Genomic DNA, 24898 nt, shown 5'->3' with positions numbered 1-24898 from the left:
ATATTGTTCACCTTTGTAAACGTGGCAACCCACTCAAGTCGGAAGCAGATATCAATTACCTTCTGATAGGTATTGCTGACGACGCATTTCAGATGTTGCTGGAAACACCCTGCCATATCGTCAGGGACGCCATCAAACTTTGCCGGAGCTATGACGAGCTACGACGAGCTCCGCAAACAGTGCGCTTCTACCCGGTGATCCGGTGTCTGCGACGAGACCTTCTCCACACTAGCTCTGGACGGCTGTATCTCATGCAGAGGAAACCCCTTCGATTCAACAAATTAAAGCCTTTGTTCACGAAGAGGTCGCCCTCCAACTGTGCCTGATTCCTCAATTACAGGATACCGGCCGCCCTGTTCCTGACTTGGCTCCGTCCTTGGCACCTACCATATACGGCGTGTCGTGCAACATAGCGCTGCGTTCTGTCCCCTTCTCTTATCCTATATTTCGCGCTGTAACTATAAAAGATCGTCACCAACGTTCCCAACAACTTGCTTTGCCGATGTCCTGCCGTCCAGCCCTGCGCTGCCAAATGTGACGGTACCTCTGACGTACGCCCAAGTTGCGGCCAGGCCATTACTCTCATCCGCCTCTGGTTCCTACCAACCAGCCTCTTCCCTCTGTCCGTCGCCGTTGGGTGAGCCCGCATTCCATGTCCCTGTGCCAAGGGTACGCCAAGTACGTCGACGTTCTACGAATCTTTGGCGTACTGCGGATAACCGATCAATATGATACTCCTGCGCGCTGGCAGGCCGTGTCGCACGCCTTTGATGCCAGCACCTTCTACCTATCCGAGTGCTTCGCCTGATGCCCGCTTTGTATCCCGCGACAATAAAATTTATACCTCGTCGCCGGTCGCCTTCCCCGCGTCGCCTTCGCCTGCTTCGTTGCTACGACGTTCTACCGGCGCCGTTGAGGGAAACTAGCAGTCGCAGTTCCCGAGGCAAGAACTGCGCTGGTTTCAAACTCAAGTCCTCCGTGTCGCCCCGCTAATGGAACCAAATATTTCTCGAAGGCGTTGCAGTACTCCCTCTTGTCGACATGGCCGCTGTAGTCTCCGTAATCAGCGAAGCTCTTTGTCGTCGACTCCGCAAGATGACCACCGCGCTTTCCGGCTTTTCGCTTCGCACAGCCTATTCACAGCGCACTCATCCCTCAGCGGCCTGCACGGCCCCTGTTTTGAGCCGAGGTGTACTATAAATCGTCGAGTTTATTGCACTGTCTCAGTGCTCACACAACATCATCCTGGGTTGCGAATTCCTCTCGACTCATCGTGCTGGTATTGACTGCTTCGGCGCCGAATTCGCCTATTTTCTTCTCTGTGATGCCCCCTTGTGCGACGTCCATACCCTGTGTACAAAACTCCTTGTCGCCAATGGCAAAAAAGGATATATCTACAAGGGAGCTCAAGTAGAAGCAGTGATACTGCGAGAAATGCAGAGAAGCCTCGAAGAAGAAAACATTGTAATTGGGAGTGCGTAGATGTTAAAGATGATCGAGCGCATAATTTGTGCCTAAAGCAATGGACCACTAATATTATAGCACTATCCATTGGAATTGTGTGCCGTAGTTAAGGCTGCCTTTTTTTCGGTTCATACACTATGAGGCATAATATTCCACGTCTCTGGCGGTAATTCTGTTATTCACCATTGCACTTTTGTTCTTCGACAAAAAGAGCTCACTCCGCATTCATCTGTAATAAATGACATATATGGATCAGCATGCAGTTGGTGCCCAGATACTCTCTTTCATGCTTGCTCCTCTATGCGTCGGATTTTTTTTTTCTGTACACTGCGAAGGATTTATATCGCAGCTGTCGACGGCACTTGCAATACCCAAATCCCAATTTAGCTACACAGCAAACAAAAACATTTTCCTCAACTAACGCTCGCAGCACGTATGCTGTATTCAGCACCGGATGGGTAAAAACGCAGTGCCGAACTTGTGGCTTCGTCTTTCAGCGGAAAATTCCGCCAAACTCACCACTTCAGCTCGTTCGCCTTGCCGCACAGGGGGAGGAACACCTGCGCTTCTCGCTTTCCGGCCAGTACTACATCCTGGTTATCCTTTAGAAGTCTGTAGCAAAAGAAGGAATGAGCGGTGAGCGTGTTTGAGTGATAGAAAACGTTCTTTTTGCACGCAAGCAGCGTGGTTGGTGCCGGTTACATCACTTAATGAGTTACCGAATTCGGACACGTTGCAGGCATTCTAATAAGGTGCTACATTGCTATATGCCGAACATCCATTTCTCAGCCAAAAATACCCGTGGAATATGAAAAATAAAACTGTAGCAGAAGCATTCTTTTTCGACATAAACAAAAGGGTTGCAGTTTTATTCTGGACAACTCAAGTGCCATTAAAGTATAGAGTGTCATGTTCAAAAAAGTAAAAACAAATACAAAAACAATAACTAACATTATATAATAAACAAGCAGCGATTTTCAAATGATTTGTCTCTCTTTATGATTTTATTTTTTGCGTATATGTTCGCATTAGGTCAAGTACTGAGTGTGCCTGCTTCCTTTTTTATCGCTGCATGTCTTCTAAGGGAGGCTGCGGGCTCTCAAGTCGCTTGCTTCTAAAGCGACTGTTACCCGCAGTTCCCTCCATCATTGATGGAAATAAAGAGATTATTATTATTATTATTATTATTATTATTATTATTATTATTATTATTATTATTATTATTATTATTATTATTATTATTATTATTATTATTATTATTATTCATTTACACTTGATATCGTCCCTTCAAGTCATCTCTGGCTTCGCTTATGCTTTTTTTTTCTAGCCAGTGTCTGCGAGGACATGACGTCGCTTCGAAGAATGACTTTGAGGGAAACGAATACAGTTAGGACAAAGTCGGGAAACCCAGTCAACGAAACACCGGCGGAACCGTGTCAAAAATACGAATAAATATTTTGTAGTTATGCCGCAACGTCGGACTTTTGTGCAATTCTGTAGTACTTTGCTGTAGTTCACTAGTCTATTTCTGCACTACTGTTCCTCTTCTGCAGAGCTTTCTGTTGCAACAACACAAAATTCTGATGATAAATTTCTGCTGTCAGAAAGGGTTCGCTGTCAAAATCCGTGTAGAAATTTACATTGTAACATCAGAAAATTCCCGCAGTGTTAACGGAAGTGCGTCAGTGAGGTGTCCACCGAGAGGCATCTCGAAGGAAACTTGGGCATATTTTGTTGGGTCACAAACAGCTTAACAGCTCGGCGCCAGCGACAGTAACGAGCGCGCTCGACGGTCATTGAAGAATAGTATGACTTACTTTCGAACGCGCCCAGTTTAAAACTGTGGAATGATGTTCAAGATATATACAAGGAGCTGAAAGAACCTGTGGCAGTAGCTGCGCGTTGCTGCAAGCGTTCCAGATATGCCTGGTCGCACATATTGTCACAAGCAAGGAGATAAAAACAGTGTGTCGATGGGCTTGCGAGCAAAAAAACAACAACAACGCGAAAGTAAAATAAGAAAGGAAAGTTTTCTCAGCAATGCCAAAAGATGAAAACGAGTATGTCTACTCTTTCCGTCGCCAACCATGAATGACTGGGTGTCCGCAATCAGTCAATCCGACTGAACGAAGAGAGCATCCGCATAAATCGGTCCGCATGCGAACTGGAAAAAAACTGAATTACGAACAGCAGGGCATAAAGTTCCGAAACGGCACAAGGGCTATGAGGGACTCCGTATAGTGGAGGGCTCCGGGCTAATTTCAACAAGAAGGATTTCTTTAGCCTGCATTGATATCACACAGCACATGAACTCCTTGCATCTTGCTTCCATAGGAAAACGTCTGCCATAGCCAGGACTGTGGGCCACCGCGGCGGGTCATGGTGGTGGTAGAAACATCACAACTCGCTAATAAAAGTTCAGTCACAAGTAGCAGTGAGTTGGCTATAGTGAGGAAAGTGGCTTAGTGCAATCCCAAATAGCGGTGGTAGCTTAGGTTGAGTGCATATTGTATAGGGTGGGGAATGATAGGACAATGAAAGAGAGAAAACTGCTAGCGCATTTAAGCCGCATCAATCGCATTGAGGTCCCCGTATACTTTTGGGATGCCAATGCGTACAACAACATACGTTTACATGGATCTCCTATTTATGTTTGGCCATTTCATGGTGCATTCAAGCTTTCAAAGAACGCAAATATCAGATCGAAAGCTTTCGGAGAATATGTTTAAGTTTATTGCTACTCCTTGTTCGAATCTGCCGGTGCAAAAGATCTGAGGACGCGCTTGTAAGCTTATGATAACCAGATCCAGGTCGCGACCTCTCTTTATAGACGCAATGCAAAAAGCGCCTCTATGTGCTCTGCGATCCCAGTGACGATTAGGGGAACCCGAGTGGGCAAAATTATTCCGGAGTCCTTCGGCGCGCGACTTCCTTCTGCCTTCTTTCACACCATACTTTATCCGTTTCCTCATGGGACGTTAGAGGTTACAACGCCCTTTCTTTCATATAAACAAATGTTATTTGCTTTTTGAAAGCTACGTTGCGCCCGTAACTAGTGGTGCTTGAAGAATGGGCCCGGCCGAGCCTCCGTGCACTTACTTGAGGATGCCCTTTTCTTGCCAAGTGGAGAGGCCTTGCTTCCACAAGTTGCACCAGTAGGCCAAGCCGTCTCTTTCCCGTGCGCCGAACATGGTGTACCGCCGGCAGCCTAGTCGCAGGGTGTAAGCGAAGGCAGCTTTATAGTGGGGCTCCGCGTTCGTGTTTGCGCTCCAGAGCAGCCGGAAACGCCGAATGAAGAGCAAAAAAAATTATGGCACGCTTTCCACAGCTGTCGTTGTTACTGTCAATGTCACTCTTGGAATATGTGGCTGTAATCAGGATGCTCGCTTTAAAGGGACAGTCAGGAAAATCCCGTTGTTTTTCTGAGCAATAATTTGACGGTCTAGCTTTTTTTTTTTTTTTTTTGGAGTGTGTTAACGTTTGACATGCAAGCAGCAAAAGGTGCATTTGTTGGCGAGAAGATTGGGTTTAGTAATCTGCAGCTCCCCCCTCACGATGTCCTTACCGAAGAGGACGGGTTACCACCCCTGAAGAGTGAACCCGCGGTTAGAAATCGGTATCGTCGCACATATTTTACTTTCGAATCCAGCCGATCGTGAAGGTACCTATATAATTCGTTTCTTCTTCTCTTCTCTAGCCTATAAAAGCTACAATTTCTGTGGGACTGGTCTGCAGGTGACTACAGCGCGCTGTCGCTCGGTACAGCAAAATTCTATTTATTTTCTGTCGTTCTTTACGAGCAATATTTTTAAGTATGACATGCTTTCATCATCTGGCACCGGCGCGCCGGCGAAGAGAGCATGGCGCCGAATCGGAGTAGGACACGGCGGAGAACTTGAGCGAAGTTTCGTGAGTCAACTCCCTGGTGTCCAAGTGCTGCACTGCTGCTGGAACAGCGCGTGTGCCAACAAATGTCTACTAAATTTCCAACGTGCTGGTTCCGTGGCTCAAAACATAGGTGCATGTACGTGCACCTTACTGGAGCTTGCCTAACCAACTGCAAAACCGACCCTTTGAAGCCTACTTTGGTCCAAACGTCTCACCTCCGTCAGAGGAATCGTGACTGCCCGGGCGTCCGTCGACCTCTCTGCTTGCCTTTATAACAAAACTATGAAATCCCCCTCGCTTGTAAACTCACCATAATACCACACCTCCGTCACACATTAGACGCCGACAACATGCCGTTACATTGTGGAGCACCAACTGCTGTGATGTGACATAGATGACGTGTATAGATGACGTGCACACTACAAACCACACCCCATTAACACATGAACTCGCCAAAAGAACCGGACTCCCGTGCTCTGCAGAGAAGTCCGAGGTTATCATCCTCCGCCCCAACGCCTGTAACCAGACCACTGTACTCATAACCATATAACTGTTGATCTGGGAGATCGCCCCACTCCAAAGGTGGACATTCTCCGGAATTTGGGGGTTCATGTCCAAAATAGCAGTTGAAACAGCCTGAACACAAAGAAACTAGAGCAGGTGAGAGGTGCGATCTCGCACCTAATCTGCAGAGTTTCAGGTCATCCTAAAGACGCAAAGTAGGACGATCTATGTCGTCTCATTGGTGTATTTATCCTCGACCAATTTCAGTACTCGATCCCGTACCTCAGCCTTAGAGGTGAGATTTCCACATAGCCCTCAAAATTTGTGCAAAGAAAGTACTCCAGCTTGTTCTCCACGTACTGTTGAGGGTGCTTGTGGAGGAGCATTAGCTGATGCAGACTATCACCGGACGTCACGTTCCTCAGCACTCTCATTAGTCACATCCCGACTAAAACCTCTCTACTCCTCTCCATCCTACGCCCTATCTACTCCAACCTTCACGTCAAAGCCCTTCCGCAAAACACCCGTCCACAAAAAATTCAAAGGGTGCATGGATAGTGTATATGCCACATTTTGGGGTGTCTTATCAAAGTTTTCAAGTTACCACTTAGTTGGCCTTAGGGAAATAAGGTTGGGCATCAATTTTGGTCAAATTAAGGCCAAATAAAATTTCGAGGTAACTGAGGTTGCCAAATTTCGGGGGTGGCGCCTTCAAAGTTGGAGGTCACCACAGCACTGCCCATACTCCAATTAGGTTAGGCGTCAATTTTGGGCAAATTTCCTGAGTGTTCAGAGGGCAAAAGTTTAGTAGTGGCCCATCCAAATATGGTGGTCATCATTGAGTTAGATATACTCGAGTTAAGCTTGACACCAAATTCGTTCAAATGTAATTTTGCGGGCCCCAAGGGCCAATCTCCGGCGTGAGGAGAGACATTTCTGTTGGCGTTTTCTGTGGACACGTTTTGCGGACACCATCTGGGAACTCTTTTATTGCGAAAAAAATACTACTCGTACTTTCAAGCCTTTGCGTGACCCGGCCGCAGTTACGTCTTACCCACGTGATGCTGTGACGTCACACCCCACGTCACACACGGGCTGGCAGGAGCTGCACACTTGGGTCTCTCGTTTCACACGGAACGGTTATGACAGAATCAGCCTGCTAGGACCCTGGCATTCATGTTACCCCTATAGGCCACTAAGGCACGTTCATATGGGTTGGTTAAAGCGGGGCTTTATATGTGGGCTGAGGAAGAAGAAAAAGAGAAGAACGCTCGGTCATCCGCAGCTAATGCTTTCGCTCAAAATTTGGTTCAGCAGCTTTGAACCCTTGTAATTTCTTTTTGTAGCATGGGCATGGGTGTTTGTGATAATAATGCGGAAGTATTAACATCACAAACACCGGCGCTGAGCTCGAACAAAGGCGCTTCATAACTATTACAGCTTCGAGACGGATGTCTTGTGGGCAGATGCCGCACGCCGCATTGCCTTCCTTCTCGGTGGACACCTCTACCACCCGGTGCTTACATGATACGTTGCTGCTAAAGCCCTGCATGTGGCGACAAATGTCTTCCTCCCGTCCGCCCTTACCTCGTGGCGCTAAACTAACAATGCGCAAAACTAAAACTACCTTACCAGCTATGCCTGAATCTCGCGTTACACAGTGCTGATCGTTCTGTGAATATTTTGGTGGTCTATATATGGAGCTTGCATAAAGCGATGCATGCTGGTCTGCCATGATGTTGTCGTCGGCAGCAGACAACGCAGCATGGCACTGCCACACAGCCTCATGCATGGTCGCGTAAAGGGTGCTTCACATGCGCAGACGATGCTGGCGCAATCAGACAGGCTGACTGAGGATTCTTCGCGATTCCAAAAATACGTCTGTACAAGTGCGAGAAGGCAAATGATTCCTGTAGCGACACCGACGCGAATGACTCGCAAGGACCAACATACGCGAGATCGACGCCAATCCTGGCAAGTATCAAACTACTCTCCAGAACTAGAAATCATGAATGTAGTCGTTCGCGCGTAGCTTGAACAGGTCCGCGTCGCACTGCTTTGCTGTACGACGCGGACCCGATTTTGCGACTTGCGATTTTGCTGTGCAACGCGGACCTGCTGTGTCCGATTTTTCGGGCACAACGTCGACGCGTACGTTCCTCAGGAATCTGCTGACAATTGCACGCACGTAAGGGCAGCGACCGTGTGTTTTCTCGGTGGACCATCGAAAACGACAAGGCTATTGCTCAATTCAGCCTGGCAGCGCTGCCCGCCGTCTGCTGCCAGCGAAAACATCATGGCGGATTACCCAGCATGAATCACTTCCTGCAAGCTCCCTATACGTGGAGATGACATAATGCCATTGTAGATTTATTTGGTCATATTTGTTGTTATCGCGATTTGTAAGGGGCTCAGCAGCTGTGCGCCTATAGTTGCCTGTATCGTCTAGAGCTCGAATCTTGCAAAGACCGTAGCAATATTCCCTGGATTAAAGCTATTTGACCGTTAACACTCACGCGTCCATGCATTGAAGCGAAGTGAAAGAATTCGTCCATCTCCGTGTGAACCTCTTTGCCTTGATGTGTGGCTGCGTGCACGCTTTGGGACAGAAGTACATGCCTTGCTCTGACGTGTTTACCTGTTTTTGCAACTGAAAGACATACGCTGCGTACTGCATTAGATTGTCTGGACGCTCACCCCTTAACGGAAGGGGTGAGCGGAAGGGGTGGGACTATGGCCACAAAAGTCATCTGCTCTCAAAGCCTACAAGGCACTTCGTTTTTTAAGAGAGACTTGCCTGATTGGCAGACTGGGACTTTCTCACCTCCTCTCCTCTTCTACTCTCTCCTTTTAATCCCTCCATTCCCCTTCCCCAGTGCAGGGTATCCAACCGGAATTCATTCTTTCCGGTTAACATCCCTGCCTCCTCCTCCTCCTCCAAACGTAGGTTGGTTCCCCCCGTTTGCGAGCGGCTGTGTGTATCGCTGTGGGGTTACCTGTTTGACATCTTGACAATCTTGACGTCTTAGAATGAATACCTAAAGATTGGCCGTCGATGGAGGTAAGGCTCAGGCGATCCGATTCGGGCACTGCTTTGAGTTCCTGCCTGTGATCACTATGTCTGACGGGCTGATATGTACTATATTTTCAAACTGATTGTCGATGACACTACGATGAGGCGTGTCCTATCAAGATATTTATTGTTCTCATTTTTTGGAATACTTGCTGAGACTTTCTTCTTCTAACCTGTGAAAAAAACAGAAACCAAACAATGTAAGTTCCTTTCTCGTAATGTGTGCCACCTGAACCGGAATATTTAAATCTGTTGGGATAACTCGATAGGTTAGCCTCGCTCTCATGAGCATTTAAGCCATTGTAGCAGTGCACGACACCTACGCTGCGTCGTCCCCGTGGCCAAGAAACTAGAAACACAAAGTTTGTTCGTTCAGGACGGCGTCTGTATTGCAGGCAGTGCTGTCTCTGGCTTAAAAGAGCCGAGGATGTCGTCGTTATGCTTGTGGGTACCTGTAAGCTTGAGGAAAAACGAAGGCCTGCATGAGTGCGAGTACAGGAAAGATGCGCGGTGCGAATCGGCGGATGATGGATTGAGGCCAGTCCGCCTTCCTCCGCTTACGGCGTGACGGTCGCCCCATTCCTCACCGTCTACGCCCTGGCGGAAGTGCCTGCCTGTGCGGCCTTCTCGAAGCGTTTCTGTCAATCTGAGCCGACATGGTTACGTCAGAAATGAGCAAGAGTTGGCAGGACGGCTGGCTAGAAAAAGGAGCAAGCGTTTGTAAGATTATATTTCGCACCTGAGCGTAATGGTTCTTCTATGGACAGAACACGCATTAACTTGACTAATGGATACGATACGGTAGCAGCTATAATGCTAGGAGGACCTGAGAAGAATATTGCTCAGGTTTTGTTTTTCTATAAAACCAAGTTTTCTTAAATTTAGGCAACAAAATGTACAGGCGAGCAAATTCGAGACTGTTTTTATATATATTTTATATTTTGTTCCTTAGCAGTGAGCGTCCGCATGCCCGCGGTCGTGCACTTGCGGATAAAAAAGGGGAAAATTAGCCTTTCACATACGACCGTGAAAACGGGATTTATCCATGAAACGTCAGCTTATCTCGCAAATCAGTTCGAGAGTGTGGCTATATAATATCTTTTGGCTCAAAGGCTTTCACCGAAATTCTACTAGTAATTTCACCACTGATTACTCCAGTAAGTAGAAGTGCTTCGGAAACAGTTTATTTTGTGCGCGTAGTCAAGTACGTATGTCTGGAATAACCAGTGGCGTCAGAGACGCATAAGTCTGTTAGATTTATAATTGCCTGCTATTCGCGTGAAAGCCATCCTTCGATGATTGAGCTTTTCAGCTGTTCGGAATGCCTAACAACCAAATCTTGTAATTATGCAGTGAATATTAAATGGAGATTCCTCGATAGTACAACGTTCGCATCAGCGCACCTTAGGTGACGAATGCTCCTACTGTTTTTACACGTTCTCAAATTCTTCAGCCGGGAGCCACGTGCGTGCGTACAGAACCTTACATAAAACCGAGCGCTGCCTTCCTGTTCCTTAGAACCTTTCGAACCGCAACATTTATAGGTTTATTGCATATTTGATGGTCAAGGAATAGGCCTCCGATGACAGAGTATAATGTTATATGTTACGCATGACCATGTAAACATAGGCTCCATCTCGGTCAGTGGGGCGAGGGAAACCTTTACGTAACAAGTGCACGAAATAAGGTTGGCTTAAAAGCAAGAAAAAAATCGGCAGGCTTATTTTTGTCACTAGATCGCTATGGTCGCTCCACATCTAAAGGCCAATACCGCATGGACCATTGCTGCATTTTATAAACTTCATAAGCATATTAGGCGAACTATCTTTCGACTACTTGGGTGTACTTGATGAGTTAATAGCTCGAGAGCTTGGTGTCGTCATAAATTAACTACTGTTTCTAATCCCAGCAGAACAAATGTAATGCACTTTTTGCTTGCTTGATTCTGTTAGCGGCTCACAAAAGTGGAGGTGAACGATGGTGGTACCTTATCGATCACAAATCTAGCTTGATGCTGTTCGCGAGGTCAGGGACAGCAGCACTAAAACAGGGACTATTGCGAACGTAACCAAGCGCATGACCGCCTGGTGTCAAGTGTTTTGCACATCGATGTATTATATTTGAATTTTTGTAGCCATGCAGTCAGTTGCGATGCCACTTTATTAGCCTGATGTACTTAATTTACCGGCAGATGTCCTTGGCTGTTACATCTGGAAGACTTAAGTCACGTGTTGACAGTGGAAAAGTAAATGCGCATGAAAGTGCTAGCAATATTCGACTGGCCAAAGAACCCCAGGTACGAGCACAACGTCTATATAACTCAGCGGCAAGAAACCATCATGCGGACGAAGCAGCCGGACTTGCTTGCGCTTGCGATTCATGACTGCCCTTTCAGATAGCGAGTGTGGGCGCAGAATGGTAGGCATAGATTGGAGCTAGCTTCGCTGGAATAGGGATAAGTTTTCCAACCCTACTTGCAGACCTCGACATGTTGAGCACGTTCTGCAACGACCTCCAGCAACATTCCGGCATCAGCTTGGGCCATATTTGGGGACATATATTTTGCTGTGAGCAGCACGATAGAAACAAAGGATGAGGACAAGATGCACCAGTCTGTGTTTCTTGTTATTTTCTTGCGTTCCTCACAACAAATGTTCGCTGCGCTTCCCGTGGCTTGGTGTTGCAGCCATGGCTCACTTGTCATCGGCACCGATGAGACTCCGGCTTGTGAGGCTGTGACGAGAGGATCGAGCGCCTACTTGACGAATGACTTAAATTTAGACTGGAACGAGACCTCTGTGCACCACACCGCTTTCATATCCACCGGCTTCTGAGTGTGCAGTCCTCCTGCACTGTTCGGCTCTCAAGGCTTGCCATGCATTAATTCTCCTGAGAATCAAAAGAACTGTAGGGGATAGTTGATGCATCACTGCGTAGCTTTGGAAAGCGCTAGCTAGACGGAGGGAATGGACACAAGCACGAAAAAGTGCGGCAACGTCCCTAAGAATATCGAACTCGCACGGAATGTGGCACCAGGGCCGCAAGACTCTCAATTCGGGAGCTTAGTCTTTTCACCTTTATTGTTTGTGTCCATTTGTTTCCCCCTTCCCATGTGCAAAGCAACCAATAGAAAGCTGTTTGGTTAGCCTCCGCATCTTGGCTTTTTCTCTTTCTCTCGTTTGATTTAGCGTTACGTCACAAATGCTTGCTTGATGTTCTTTTCTACTGAAGAAAACATCAGCACTGATAAACTGGAATTGTGCCCTTCGGGCATACAAAAATACCGCCCAAGTATCGGCACAAATGAAGCTTTTGCTTCGTTCGCTCTCCAAACGACAACTCGAAGACAGATGTAAAGCTGAATTATAAAAGACATGGTTAAGACTGCTACTTTGCAGCTTATTGTTTTTAAGGAAATGAGGGTCATGTGAAGACAAAGACAACAAGAGCTGTTTATCTGCAGCTATGCGACAACACACTGCGATTACAAAAGTAATGAGCCTCACTGTTGCTCTCGTGGCTGCGCAAAGACAGGATATTTGCTATAAAAACAATAGCAAAGAGCACTCAATGTTCAATTATCCTCCCCGGGTCGTCACCTCTGTCCTAACCTATTGTGCTAGTTATATGGATTTCCTTACCAACATTGAGGTGTTTGTGCGGTGCTTTGAAAACAAAGCGTGGGAGCGGTCGCACAAATGCCAACTCCTTGATGACGCAAAATTGTAGTCGCAATACTCTTTCTGGGTCCTTGGCAGACAGAGGTGATGTGTCCCAACAAAACAAAACAACTCAATAATATTGCCTCGTTATATTCGCTTTTCGGCACGAGAAACAAGGGCCGTGTTGGTGGCTAGATATCGAATCTGAAAAGGTTACCACACCTCTTCGTCTTCGTCTTCGAGCTTATATGCGAGAAGACCCATAAGTGTACAACAAGGAGAGTTGCCTCCATCACTTCTCAGGCCTTACACATACAAACGTAACAACCGGAACAACCGGAACAACAATCTCAGTAAGCTCGGTGCTGTTCCAAGTCCTTCCACAAAAGACGGCTTGGTTCATAAGTGACTACGGGCAATGCACACCACAAAATAAACCACTGTTGCATATTTTCAGAGCTGTGGACAGCACAAGACACGATGTGGCTGACGAGCGCATCACCACAACGATGGGCTCGGCGCTTTGCGTTCTTCGCGGTCTCTTTCAGAATATGAGCGTGAGCAAGTAGATGAAAATGGCCACCACAACGGCGACCCAGAGGAATGTTGGCACGACGCGGCAAACTTTGCGTTCCAGGTCAGATCTCTCATCAGGTGGCATCTTGCGGGTGTCAAGAGGCCCCTTGAGGCGCTCCCTCATGGTAAACATGGCCTGACGCGCCCCGGACCAGGCGTGCGGTCCTTGGAGCCTGTACTGGTATGGTAGGCAGGGCTCCCAGAAGCATTTCCAGAACAGCGCGTTGTCACGCCAGAACATGCGCCACAGGTCCGGCTTGGCTCCAAATTGAGAGTTGATGTCGTCCATGTAGTCCACCCAGTCGGCCTGCGGGGAGATTGCGTATTCAGTGAACCGCAAGTATAAGCATGTGGAAGACAAGGAAGGATAAAGCAACAAAAGAAGATTTAAATATCTTACAGGCGCGTTCTCTCTCTGGCTCAATATAGTAGCTAGAGAAGTGGAACAGAGGTAATTATTTTCATAAAAAAGGAAATGTCGACAGCAATGGATGACTGCTTAGGTTTTCAGCTTGTTCTTCTCCCGCTTTGTTATTGTCATGTACCGTCTTACTGGACAATTTATGCTAGCGCATCTTATGTACTAAGGTAAGAGTGCAGCTGACGCCTCTTTCAGAGCAGAAGAGGACTTACAAGGGTTGGCTGGTTCATGTTGATGAAAAAAAGAAAACGTGCCACAGCGCTGTGAAGACGAGACATCAAATTGTTTATTTTGCATCAGGCACTATTCTTTCTTCTCTTCACGCGCGCTTCTTCTTTTCTTTTTTTACCTGTGACAAATGAATAAGGGTTCGTCTTGTTCTTTTATCTCCCGTTTTCATAGCGCCGATCCATTGCTTCTCTGATTTCAGAAGAATAGTGTTGAAATCGCATTTTCAACTATTTGAACTTTTTTTTTGTTGTGTACCAATTTTGCAACAATATGTTTTCCTGAGCAGCTGAAAACAATTAGTTCAGACGAAAAGCGAGCTTAAACAAAAAAAAAAAAAACATTGTTATACAGCTTAAGTTTTTTTTAGTCCTTTAAAGTTGCATATTGCTCAGAAAATGGCCTTAAATTCCCTTTCTCGTGGAATTTGATGGCTATTTTCTCACATGAACGTGTCTCCGTAATGAGCTTTGAACAGTAATCTCTGAAACTTTTTCAATGAGCGTTTTATGAAAAAAAAAATAACCATAAACAACTACAGCTTGACCTGTCTAACGGGCAAAAGAACACAGGTGGTTAAAAACAGAAATGCTTTAAAGCAATAACTACGTGGTTCTGTAAAAACACGTGGTGCTGGCATGGAAGAAAGTAGACCACGAAATGTGACACGAGTAGGCAAGGCGCCACTGCCCGCTTCTTCCTCGCCCGTAACAATATATTTCAAACGCGCCCTTTGAACACTGACGATCGAGCTACGCATCAGTTTCAAATCAAGTGAAAACATCTTACCTCGCAAAAGTGTCGATCTCATTGCTAAGAATACCAATATTGCATGACAACATGCAATCATATCAACACGACGTCTTTTTAAGGGTTTACTTTATATTGCGCACAGCTGAGCTTCGACATCACTCTGTCATCTTGAACGATACTCTAAATTGTGCAACACAATGCAGCCCTACCAGGGACGCTGGGATCGACATCAATTGCAGATGGTGCGTGTGGGCTACACACCGCACGAATGTATAAAGCGGTGCAAGGTGCCCTTGATTTTCTGTTGTTCCTTCTTATTATTATTTACAGAAAAAATTTAATGTACAATTACTGCCGTTATGCCTAGTTCAGTAAAATGGCTTATGATGGCATTTATCATTATTTCCTTCCGATCTTCCATTTGCTCCACAAAAGCTGGATTCAAGCAATATCTTAGCCTAGGTTTTTTTAAAGTAAGCCCAGCACTTATACTCTGGTGAGGCACGCTATGTTAGGGCAAGCAAGGAAGGATGCCTTTGGCTGCGTTTTTATCTATTACTCACAGCGACTCAACCCAAGCGCACCGCTTTCCAAATATGGGTCTTCGAAGGACATGAAACGACGGTTCAGAGTCTCCGAACGTTTGCCGCTGATGGGCACGAAGCTGCAGGCTGGTGCGCAAGAAAGGTTCGAATGTACGTGAAATCTCTGAATGTTCGACGCTTATTCCCAGCCTTACCCTATACTGGTGCTTATGATATAGCTTTTCTCAATTTTTAAATTCCCCACTAGCCTTTGCACGAAAAATAAAATAGAAAGAAAGAAAGAAAGAATAAACAAATAAATAATGGAAAGAAAGAAAGGAAGGAGGGAAGGAGGGGGGATGGAGGTAGGAAGGAAGGAAGGAAGCAAGGAAGCAAGGAAGAAGGGAAGGAAGGAAGAAAGAAAGGAAGGAAGGAAGGAAGGAAGGAAGGAAGGAAGGAAGGAAGGAAGGAAGGAAGGAAGGAAGGAAGGAAGGAAGGAAGGAAGGAAGGAAGGAAGGAAGGAAGGAAGGAAGGAAGGAAGGAAGGGAGGGAGGGAGGGAGGGAAGGAGGGAGGAAGTGCCATTACAATTTTTATTTTATTGCTTGTTCTGTTGAAAGTCGAAGTCGGCAATAAAGAAAAAAAATTAGTTGTGGTTTAACTTTGGTTAACCCTAGTTGAATTGCGAAAGTAACGGCGGAAGCTTATTTGCCTGCTACATTATTCCTCTACCATGCCCTATCAGTGTAAGGTGCTACATTATTGGGGACTCTTAAGCTCATCCCTTAATGGTATAATGCGAGAGCGTAAGCTACCAGCCCATATATAAAGTCACGCTTCAACCAAGCCGTATGGAAGTGCCTGCGTGTCGTAGGGGTAACGAGAATGCAAACGGTTCTGGCGGGCTGATTCTGATATTATCCTTCCATATGAAAGTTGGTCGCTCCTGCTCGTGGCATACGGGTAACGTGAATTCAAATGTCACGGCAGGCTGATTTTTTTTTTTTTTTTTTTTATAAGGAGGCCGTAGATAAGCCTCTTCACGGCGTAGTAGCGACCACCCTAGGTCTCGCTATGGCTGCCGTAGTATTGCTTTAGCAATAAAACAATTCTCCCGATCCTCCATTAATGTTAATCACTCTTAGCATCACTGCTTAATCAGCTGCGAGCCCTCCGTAGTGCCGCTGCGCGAAACCCGAGCGCTTACCTGGAACGTGTGCCTGAGGCTGTCCACGTAGCGCTTCTCGAGGTTGGTTCGCCAGCGGTGGTAGTCGGCCTGCATCTCCTTGGTGGAGGGCAGCGACACCTTCTTGTTCATGAGTTGCGCGAACCAGCGGCTCTGGGCCTCCTGGGCCGGGAACACACCTCCGAGCAGTTGCAGCAGCCCGATGAAGGCCAACGTCGGGTGCGGAAGGTGCGGCGGGAAGACGTACTTGTACAGACACACCTTGTTCTTGTCCGTCTTGTGCACGTCTTGGTCCAGGAATGGGAACGTCGCCTGAGCGGCGCGATTTGAGACGTGTTATTGTTTTTTTTTAACAACCAGCTCCAGCTTTCCGGGACGCCACTTTTAATTGTGAGGCCACTGTGGCATAATGTAAGATACTGTCAGCGCATCTTGATGATAATTGTCTAAGATTCTGACGTGGGGTGTGCATTTAAAGTTTTTCGTGTACTAGCAATGTGTGATTAAAACAGCCAAGAAAAAGAGTGGGTTGAATTCTTTAAAGTCGTAGTAAGGCAGCTGTCGAATATGGTATTGTATTTACGGACACGCCGATAAAAATGGTCTAAATCTTCCGCAGGAAACATGCAACGTGATTACGTTAAAGGCCTTCGTTCTCCAGTAGATCCGCCGTCAGCGTCGTGACAGAAAAATCATGGGTATGCCTCTAGCAGGTGGTAGTTGGTAACTGACATGGCCGGGAACCGATTGATTGGGAATTATGCGACGCCACAAGACCGCACGAGACGGCAGAGTTGGCAGAAATTGCCAGATAGGGCTATCAGTGTTGAGAGAGCGAGATGGGAATCGACCCCTTCGGTACTTTTGGATTCCGAGTCCTGCAGATCCACTACTCGTAGGCCACGTAGACACGTTTGTCCGGCTTTGGGGTTTTATATCTATGTCGGGTGGCCATTCACACAATACGATTGCTTACGACTGTATGCGAATCAGTATGTATAAGATAGCCATTTAAGGGGTTAGGTTGGCAAAATGCGGGTGCGCTAACGAGCGTTACCGGCGCCGCTGCGCGTGGTATTGCCGCAAAAATAACCGTAACTTCTTCTGCATAATCAAATACACAGAGTCTGTATTTGACGCATAATACATTCGAACAACGCCATTTTGCAAATGTATAATTCGTGAAAGCCAACTCAAGGAGATTTCTGTTGCTTATTTTAACTTTCGATATTTCGAACCACAATGCCTAATAAATAAATTCTAAAAAGAAACACTGCTTTGATGTTGAGGCCTTCAATTTTTCAACTACCTTTTGCCTTTAAATCAAGAATAAAAATTATTGTTAACTTTGTTTAGTTAATCGCCTGATAGTTATGTTCTATAACGTACAGTCGTGAGCAAAAGTTGTATACAACACTTAGCCGGTGATGAGCTCGAGACAACTGCCTCCAAATGTCATCTAGCAACAGTGACAAGCAGAGTGACAGCGACATATTTACGTGGATAGAATGGGGCACCGCCACTATTGTCTCGATCCTCGGATAGCTGTTGATAAGTGAAGTTGCAATGCAGTTATCCCGAGCTCCGCCACCGGATGAGTGTTGTATACTACTTTTGCTAACGACTGTACATAATGTCCGCTTTGTCGTACGATGTAGCTGCCTGAAATGACCGCAACGAGGTATTGTTCATAACCTTTGAAAAAAAAAAAATTGTATTGAATCATTTGAAACTCCTTGTCGTGGTAGGAAGCACGGTCTACTTCGCGTTCTGTTTCCATGTGTACCCATAACCAGGAAGTCTGACTTCCTTCAAAATAAGACGTTCGTAACTGGCCTTTCTCAAATCTTTGGTATGCACCAATTCTGAGAACAACTTCAATCGCTATAACAGAAAAAAAGTTAAAAATTAGGGGACACTATACTAGGTTACATTTTGAGTTGCGATATCATGCATTAGGTGCGAAGTCCTCTCGGTCTGCTTCTCCTTCTCTGTCATTGCTGCTAGCCGAATACGCTGGGCTTGTGCAGCGGCCGATACTACATCTTGAGCTGCCTACGTCTGTGGGAGCAGGGGAGGGGGAGGCGGATGAGAGGAGGACGGCGACCACAGAATCGACACATAACGTTGAAAGCGCGAGTGAAACGCAGGGTTGAATCTGGCTCCATTCCAACCCGATACTCGGAGCTGCATCCCAGCGCAGCTGTCAACTGACGCCCAGCCCACCACCGCGCTCGGCCAAGTCACGTGGACAGTGTGCTTGCCAACTAAATGACATCACGTGGCATCACAGCGCCAAACTCCATCGACCGATGACTACGGACACGTCATGTCGTCTCAAGACTAATAACGTTATGTTACGACTGACGCAGCCGGATTTTTTTGTAGTGAGAATTTAATCGCCATCATTACCAGCTTTACGACACCCACTAAAAGAATGCAACGGCTCTTCCCATATCTCTCCAATAAACTCAGTATAACATTGCATTAAAAGTTCCTGTGATAAAGAATTTGTGCTAGTAGCTGTGGGGTTTCTCAAGGCTGCTTTGTACGTCTCGCCTACTTGCGTGGGATCTCTGAATTTCTTGAAACAAAGAAAAATCTATCTGCGGAATCGGGACAGAGTTCAAGGTGCCATATTTGAGGCGTTAATGGATCATCCTAACAGCCTTGATGAAGTCAGAGGCTAGGTCGTTGTAATTCTTGGAATCCTCAACGCCTACATCTAACGGTAATTTTAAGTTGGTTTCAGTTGGTTTATGGTTTAACGTCCCAAAGCAATTCAGGCTATGAGAGACGCCGTAGTGGAGGGCTCCGGAAATTTCGACCACCTGGGGTTCTTTACCGCGCACTAATATCGTGCAGCACACGGGGCGCAGCGCCTTGCTTTTCGCCTCCATAGAAAAACAGCCGCCGCGGCCGGGATTCGATACCGCATCCTTGGGCACAACATTCGAGCGCCTCAACCACCACACCACCACAGCGGGACGCTAATTTTAGCGCCGCACCAGGCACTGTCATACAACCGCCATATTCGTTCACGCGTACTGACCAGGTATCCTGTGGCCAGGATGACGACGTCCAGCTTCTGTTCGTATCTTTCTTCGCCTTTGAAGATGACGCCCGTCTCGGTGAACTCCTCGACGTCGCCCTTGATGACGATGCGGCCGCTCAGGATGCCGTTGGGCAGCGCGTCGTTTATTGTCGGATGCTGATTGCGCCAGCGGTGCTTGGGCTTGAGCCGGTACAGCTTGTGGTTGAACGCCTCGTTAGAATACGTTTCATACACAAAGTTTACCAGCCACTCGGGTGCGTACTTGTTGAAAAGGTTCACTGTGCGTCGGTTCAGGAACGAGTCCGCAGGAATGCCCCAGAAGCCCACGCGCCGGATCACCCAGCAACCCCGGCGTGTGCTGAGGTACACCTGCGTATAAAGTTGGCGGTCAGTTGTTGAAACGATGGTTGCAGAATTCTTGGTGCACAGTGCGGTGGCATTAGTGGTGGCAGTGTATTAAAAAAATAATAACGGAAAGAAAGGAAGGTAATGAGCGGAACTGCCGCTAGTTTTTTTTTCTTTTTTTTTTAACCTGCAGCTGGAGGAAAAAATAGCGAGGAAGATATGAACGAAGAAATAAATACATGAGGGTGAGTTCTATCAGATAACAGAGACGAGTCACTGTTTAGAGTTACGTGCAATGATGTATTGACAAAATAAGGCGCGCATTCGCGAGAAAGCTTAACACTGCTCCCGGCGAGCAGGTGTCAGTTCACAATGCTAGTTTGCACGCGGCATTGATTGCTACATTATATGTAATGAATGTATCCGTGCGCGCGTCGACAAGGAAAGAAAATTAGCTACCAGCTCAAGTGTACGCGCGCATATAAGGCTTGTCAGACGAGCCATGGAGCATTGCCGGTTTTAAGCCTTTTGAGTTTTCCATCTCATCATATCAGTTTCTAGCCTGCTACAGTCCGCGCAGCTGCAGATCACAGTGCAGCTTGTGCGACACCCTCGACTCCTGGCCAATATCTTTCAAGTGCGCTATTCTCCTATTCGCGGCGCGCTCATGAATTCGCTTTCATGTTCATTCAACTCTGGTGCAATTGTGCAAAGATGAGCAATTATTGAGAAGAAAAAACATTGCGCTGCAGCGCCGCGTGATGGGATGAACGTATGACATGATGAGGGCGGTCTTCAGTTTCATTCATTGTCCACGCCGTATAATTGTCATGCGGTGAAACCAACCTTACTAAGGTCATGCAACGGCCATCGCGTAGCGTCCATCGCTTGCGAAACTTTGAGCAAACAGGCTGCACTTCAATTTTAGGGAAACGATTTTTTAAGTTTAAAGAGCGCTGGGAGCAGGAACAGACATCTTACAGATAGTCCCAAAGGAGCGCTTGTGGCGGTTCTGAAGTGAAGCAGTTTGAGCCTAGCACCACCCAGTGAGCGGTGTAAGAAGCGCGTCAAAAGCATGAGTGCATGTATTCGACGTCTAGCTAGATTACAGATAACCATCCTGTTTTATATATCGAATTCTCGTTACATCGAATTATCTTGCTCCCTCTTTGAGTTCAATATATCCTTACTCTACAGCATTAGCCGAAATTCTTGACAGATGCAAACTGCATACAGACGGAACCAAACGCAAATAAACCTCGTGTTATGTTATCCCTGAATTCCATTTTGCGGCATCGGTAGGCACCTAATTGTGTAGTGTGGTGTGAAATGTGCACAAAAAGTGGAACATGAAACCCGGCACATGACCCTACCAGCGAAGAAAGAACTTTAAAGGTAGGTGACGTGATTATTATTTGTGCTATAATTCTGGTCCTATCGCAGCTGGGAAGCTTTAAAAAAAAAAAAAAAAAAAAAAAAAACATTGTGGAATTCCTACATTCCAAATTTGGCTTTCAAACTACGCGCATTCTTTTCCGCCATATATATGCTCGCGGGTGCAGGGCAACTGTGCATGTGCGAACTGTCTATGGGTGAGTGGCATGTGATTGATGTGACATGAGACTAGACAAGGGCGGCAAAATCCAGGATTGTGGTGGAAGAGGGGGTGGGGGGGGGGGGGGGTCAATTTCGATGGCTAGCGCGAGGCGTTTTGATGTATAAACGAACGAAAAGGTACCACCCAACCAGAATGAGGACAAAAGACGGGAGCGGTGTTTCCGGAGATGGAATATGTGGAATATGTGTTTTGGCACGGGTTCCTCTCACGCGTGACACGTGGTTTCAGTTGAAGTGCAACTGCGGTGATTTTCGGCCGTACTGGGTTCATGACTGATTTATATTGTTGAAGGTATGGTCATCACAGTACGCAATTACGTTTTTTACAGTACGCAAGCAGTAATTTTAAATAGGCAAAAAACTTGAATCAAAATTGAAACTCCCGTGCGTGGTCCGGAGAGCAGCACGTGCCTTACGTGACGACAGACGATGGCGACACAGGCGTGCAGCCGCGCCGCAAGCAGCCGCTGCCGTACTGCAGAGGTGTGCGAAAATATTATGTAATGTTGGTGAGTCGTACTCGATGCCATCGGACAGGGACAGCTAGGACTAGAGTCATCCAAATGCAGTAAAAAAAGAAAAAAAAAAGCAATATTTGGCATGCATGACCCATGAGGGCAGAACAAGCGAGCGATCTTGAATTATTGCCTTATGTAGCATCAATTCCCTAGAATTTTTAAGCCATTTATGCACTCACGAATCCGGTGCAAGTGGCCGGCATATATGTGGACGAGCGATCCTTACTACAAATTCTTTTTGTTTTTCCTCCACCCTAAATCTGCCTCGCTGCGAGTGAGATTATCGTCTACAGAGAATCACCCCTGCCATATTAAAAATTTACCACAGAATTACCCCTGCCATATTAAAAATTTAACGTTATTCCCACCGAATGGTATTTGTCAAATTTAATATCATTTTTTCTACGCAATGCTAAACGACTAAAACAATTGCCTTTTTGCAAATAATGGCATGAATAAAAATTGAGCGCGCACAATATTTTATAGGCCTTCGATATGTTACGAAAATGACTGCACTCTGAGCGAAACAGTTTTCATATTCTCGTTGACGTTCCACATGTCATACGTAACCAACCTGCCGATCACGACTATTCATTACGAAGCTTAGCGGTTTTGTCGTGTTTGTTAACGGAAGGTACACCGAGCCTGATGCAAAATTTTAAAGCGCACGGGCTGGCCATGCAGTTTCAACTACGTGCACTCCGCACACTAATGCAGGTTTCAGAAGCAAGAATTCATATAGGTATTGCCATTGTGTGCCAATCGACGGATACAACCTTCGAGAGTATTTATCTATTTAAACACACTGCTGGCCTCTTATTTGAGGTCGTTGCAGGAAAGGGGCACAATATACATTGAAACAAAGTTCAAATAGGCTCGGACATGGGTACACAAAATCTACCAAAGCGATACATATGCACTATGTTACCATTATTCAAGGGCTAAACAAGGAGGAATGGGTGGTATGGTTGAACATGCAGCAAAAAGAAAAAAAGAAAAGATATATAGTGACGGTAACCGCTGGTAACTATCAAGAGTAACAAACAATCGAGGGGACAAAAAAAATAGCAAGAGACGAATAAGTGAATCTGATATGGATCAGCATATCGTTGCAACAAAATGATACAGAAAACTACATGGCTTTGTTTGACAAAGTGGCGATGAAACTTTCGATCGATGCACAGCTGACAATGTCACCAGGCAAACTGTTCCAGTCACGGATTGCTTGTGGGAAAAACGGGTACCTGAATATGTCGTTGTGAAACCTGTATTCAGTTAAGTGTTTACTGTGTTTTGTTCTTGTACTGCATGTAACTGACGGTACTAAGTACTTACTGGTGTTAATTTTCATGCTGTCATTAAGGAGAAGAAGCAGAAACTTAAGACGGAGTAGTCGGAAGATCAGCTTGTTTTAATAATACTGTAGGGGAGTCATGACGGCGGTGCTTGTTAAAAATAAATCCAGCTGCTTTTCTTTGTACGCTTTCCAATTTTTCTATGTGCTGTTTACGGAAGAGGAACCGACGTGCTATTCTATATTCGAGTATAGTCCGACCAAGTGACGTGTATGCTAGACGTTTGGTGTGAGCTGATGCAGATCTAAGCGAGCGCTTGAGTGAGTACAGAGCTGCCAAAGCTTTATTAGTAATATATGTTACCTGTTTGTTTCATTTAGATCTGATGTAATTACTATGCCTAAATATTTATACTCTTCCACCTTTTTCAACATTTGTCCATCTAGAAAATATATCAAGTTCTTTGGGGTATTTTTATTCGTTACAGTCATGCTAACCGTTTTTCTGTGTTAATCGTCATCTGCCATGTTTGACACCACTGTGCTATATTTTCAAGCGCGTTGTTTAAGGTTGTCTGGTCTTCACGGCAGGTTATTTCCTTGTATATAATGCAGTCATCTGCAAACATTCTTATTGTTAGATCAGAATTATTAGACAAATCGTTAATAAAAAGTTTCTGAAGGAGCATACGATGGGAAACCCTATCAAACGCTTTGGACAAGTCTAGAAATATTATATCGGTTCGACCACGTTTATCTATTGTATGCGCTAAGTCGTGGATTGTTTCAGTCAGCTGAGTAGTCGTAGACAATCCTTTTCTAAATCCATGCTGATTGGCCACAATCAAGTTATATTTTTCTAAAAATAATAGAATGTGTTGGAGAATTATATGTTCAAGGATTTTGCAGGCCGTACAGGTAAGCGAGATTGGTCGGTAATTTGATGTGTTGGGTAGGGTCACCCGATTTATGTATAGGAATAACCTTAGAAATTTTCCATTTCTCGGGAATTTCGCCTGTTTGGAGCGATTTTTCAAAAATAATCAGTAGAAACTTGGACATCCACTCCGCATAACGCCTCAAGAACGCATTTGGTGTGTTGTCAGGACCAAAAGTTTTCTTTTGATCTACTTAAAGCAAGAAGGAGAGGATGCCCGATTCATCATCATCATCATCAGCCTGATTATACCCACTGCAGGGCGAAGGCCTCTCCCATAATTCTCCACTTAACCCGGTTCTGTGCTAGCTGCATCCACTTGACCCCTGCGAACTTCTTAATTTCATCCGCCCACCTTACTTTCTGCCGCCCCCTGCTACGCTTTCCTTCCCTTGGAATCCAGTTTGTTACCCTCAGCGACCATCGGTTATCCTCTCTTCGCACTACATGTCCTGCCCATGTCCATTTCTTCTTCTTAATTTCCACTAGAATGTCGGTAACTTGAGTTATTTCTCTGACCCACTCTGCACGCTTTCTATCTCTTAATGTTACCCTTACCATTTTTCGTTCCATAGCCCTCTGGGGTGTCCTTAACTTAAGTAGAACTCTCTTGGTTAGCCTCCACGTTTCAGCCCCATAGGTGAGTACAGGCAAGATGCAACTGTTGTATACTTTCCTCTTGAGTGATACCGGTAAGCTGCTAGTCATAATCTGCGAGTGCTTGCTAAATGCGCTCCATCCCAATCTTATTCTTCTTGTTATTCCCTTTTCATGGTCCGGATCTGCGGTTACTACCTGTCCTAAGTAGACATATTCGCCTACTACTTCCAGTATTTCGCTACCTAATGTATACTG

General features: G+C 45.9%; 2 protein-coding genes across 2 annotated transcripts in view; both read right to left on the bottom strand.

Annotated features, from left to right (window-relative positions):
• Positions 1 to 4655, bottom strand: part of LOC146190267 (putative thiopurine S-methyltransferase) — a 47988-nt gene extending 43333 nt beyond the window's left edge. Inside the window, exons 1-2 of the mRNA XM_084599759.1 lie at positions 4564 to 4655; positions 1984 to 2076 (exon numbers count right to left, since the gene is read on the bottom strand). Coding sequence (XP_084455885.1) covers positions 1984 to 2076; positions 4564 to 4655 — 185 coding nt within the window. The remainder of the gene's footprint in view (positions 1 to 1983; positions 2077 to 4563) is intronic.
• A 7684-nt stretch (positions 4656 to 12339) lies between these two features.
• Positions 12340 to 24898, bottom strand: part of LOC146190266 (flavin-containing monooxygenase 5-like) — a 48470-nt gene continuing 35911 nt past the window's right edge. Inside the window, exons 4-6 of the mRNA XM_084599781.1 lie at positions 19330 to 19701; positions 16299 to 16589; positions 12340 to 13474 (exon numbers count right to left, since the gene is read on the bottom strand). Coding sequence (XP_084455907.1) covers positions 13136 to 13474; positions 16299 to 16589; positions 19330 to 19701 — 1002 coding nt within the window. The 3' untranslated portion in view covers positions 12340 to 13135. The remainder of the gene's footprint in view (positions 13475 to 16298; positions 16590 to 19329; positions 19702 to 24898) is intronic.

Source organism: Amblyomma maculatum, chromosome 4 (genome assembly GCF_055883805.1).
Source record: "Amblyomma maculatum isolate TAMU_Amacu chromosome 4, ASM5588380v1, whole genome shotgun sequence".
NCBI lineage: Eukaryota > Metazoa > Arthropoda > Arachnida > Ixodida > Ixodidae > Amblyomma > Amblyomma maculatum.
The sequence above is the reverse complement of the archived record's forward strand: the minus strand, read 5'-3'. Positions and strand labels throughout refer to the sequence as shown.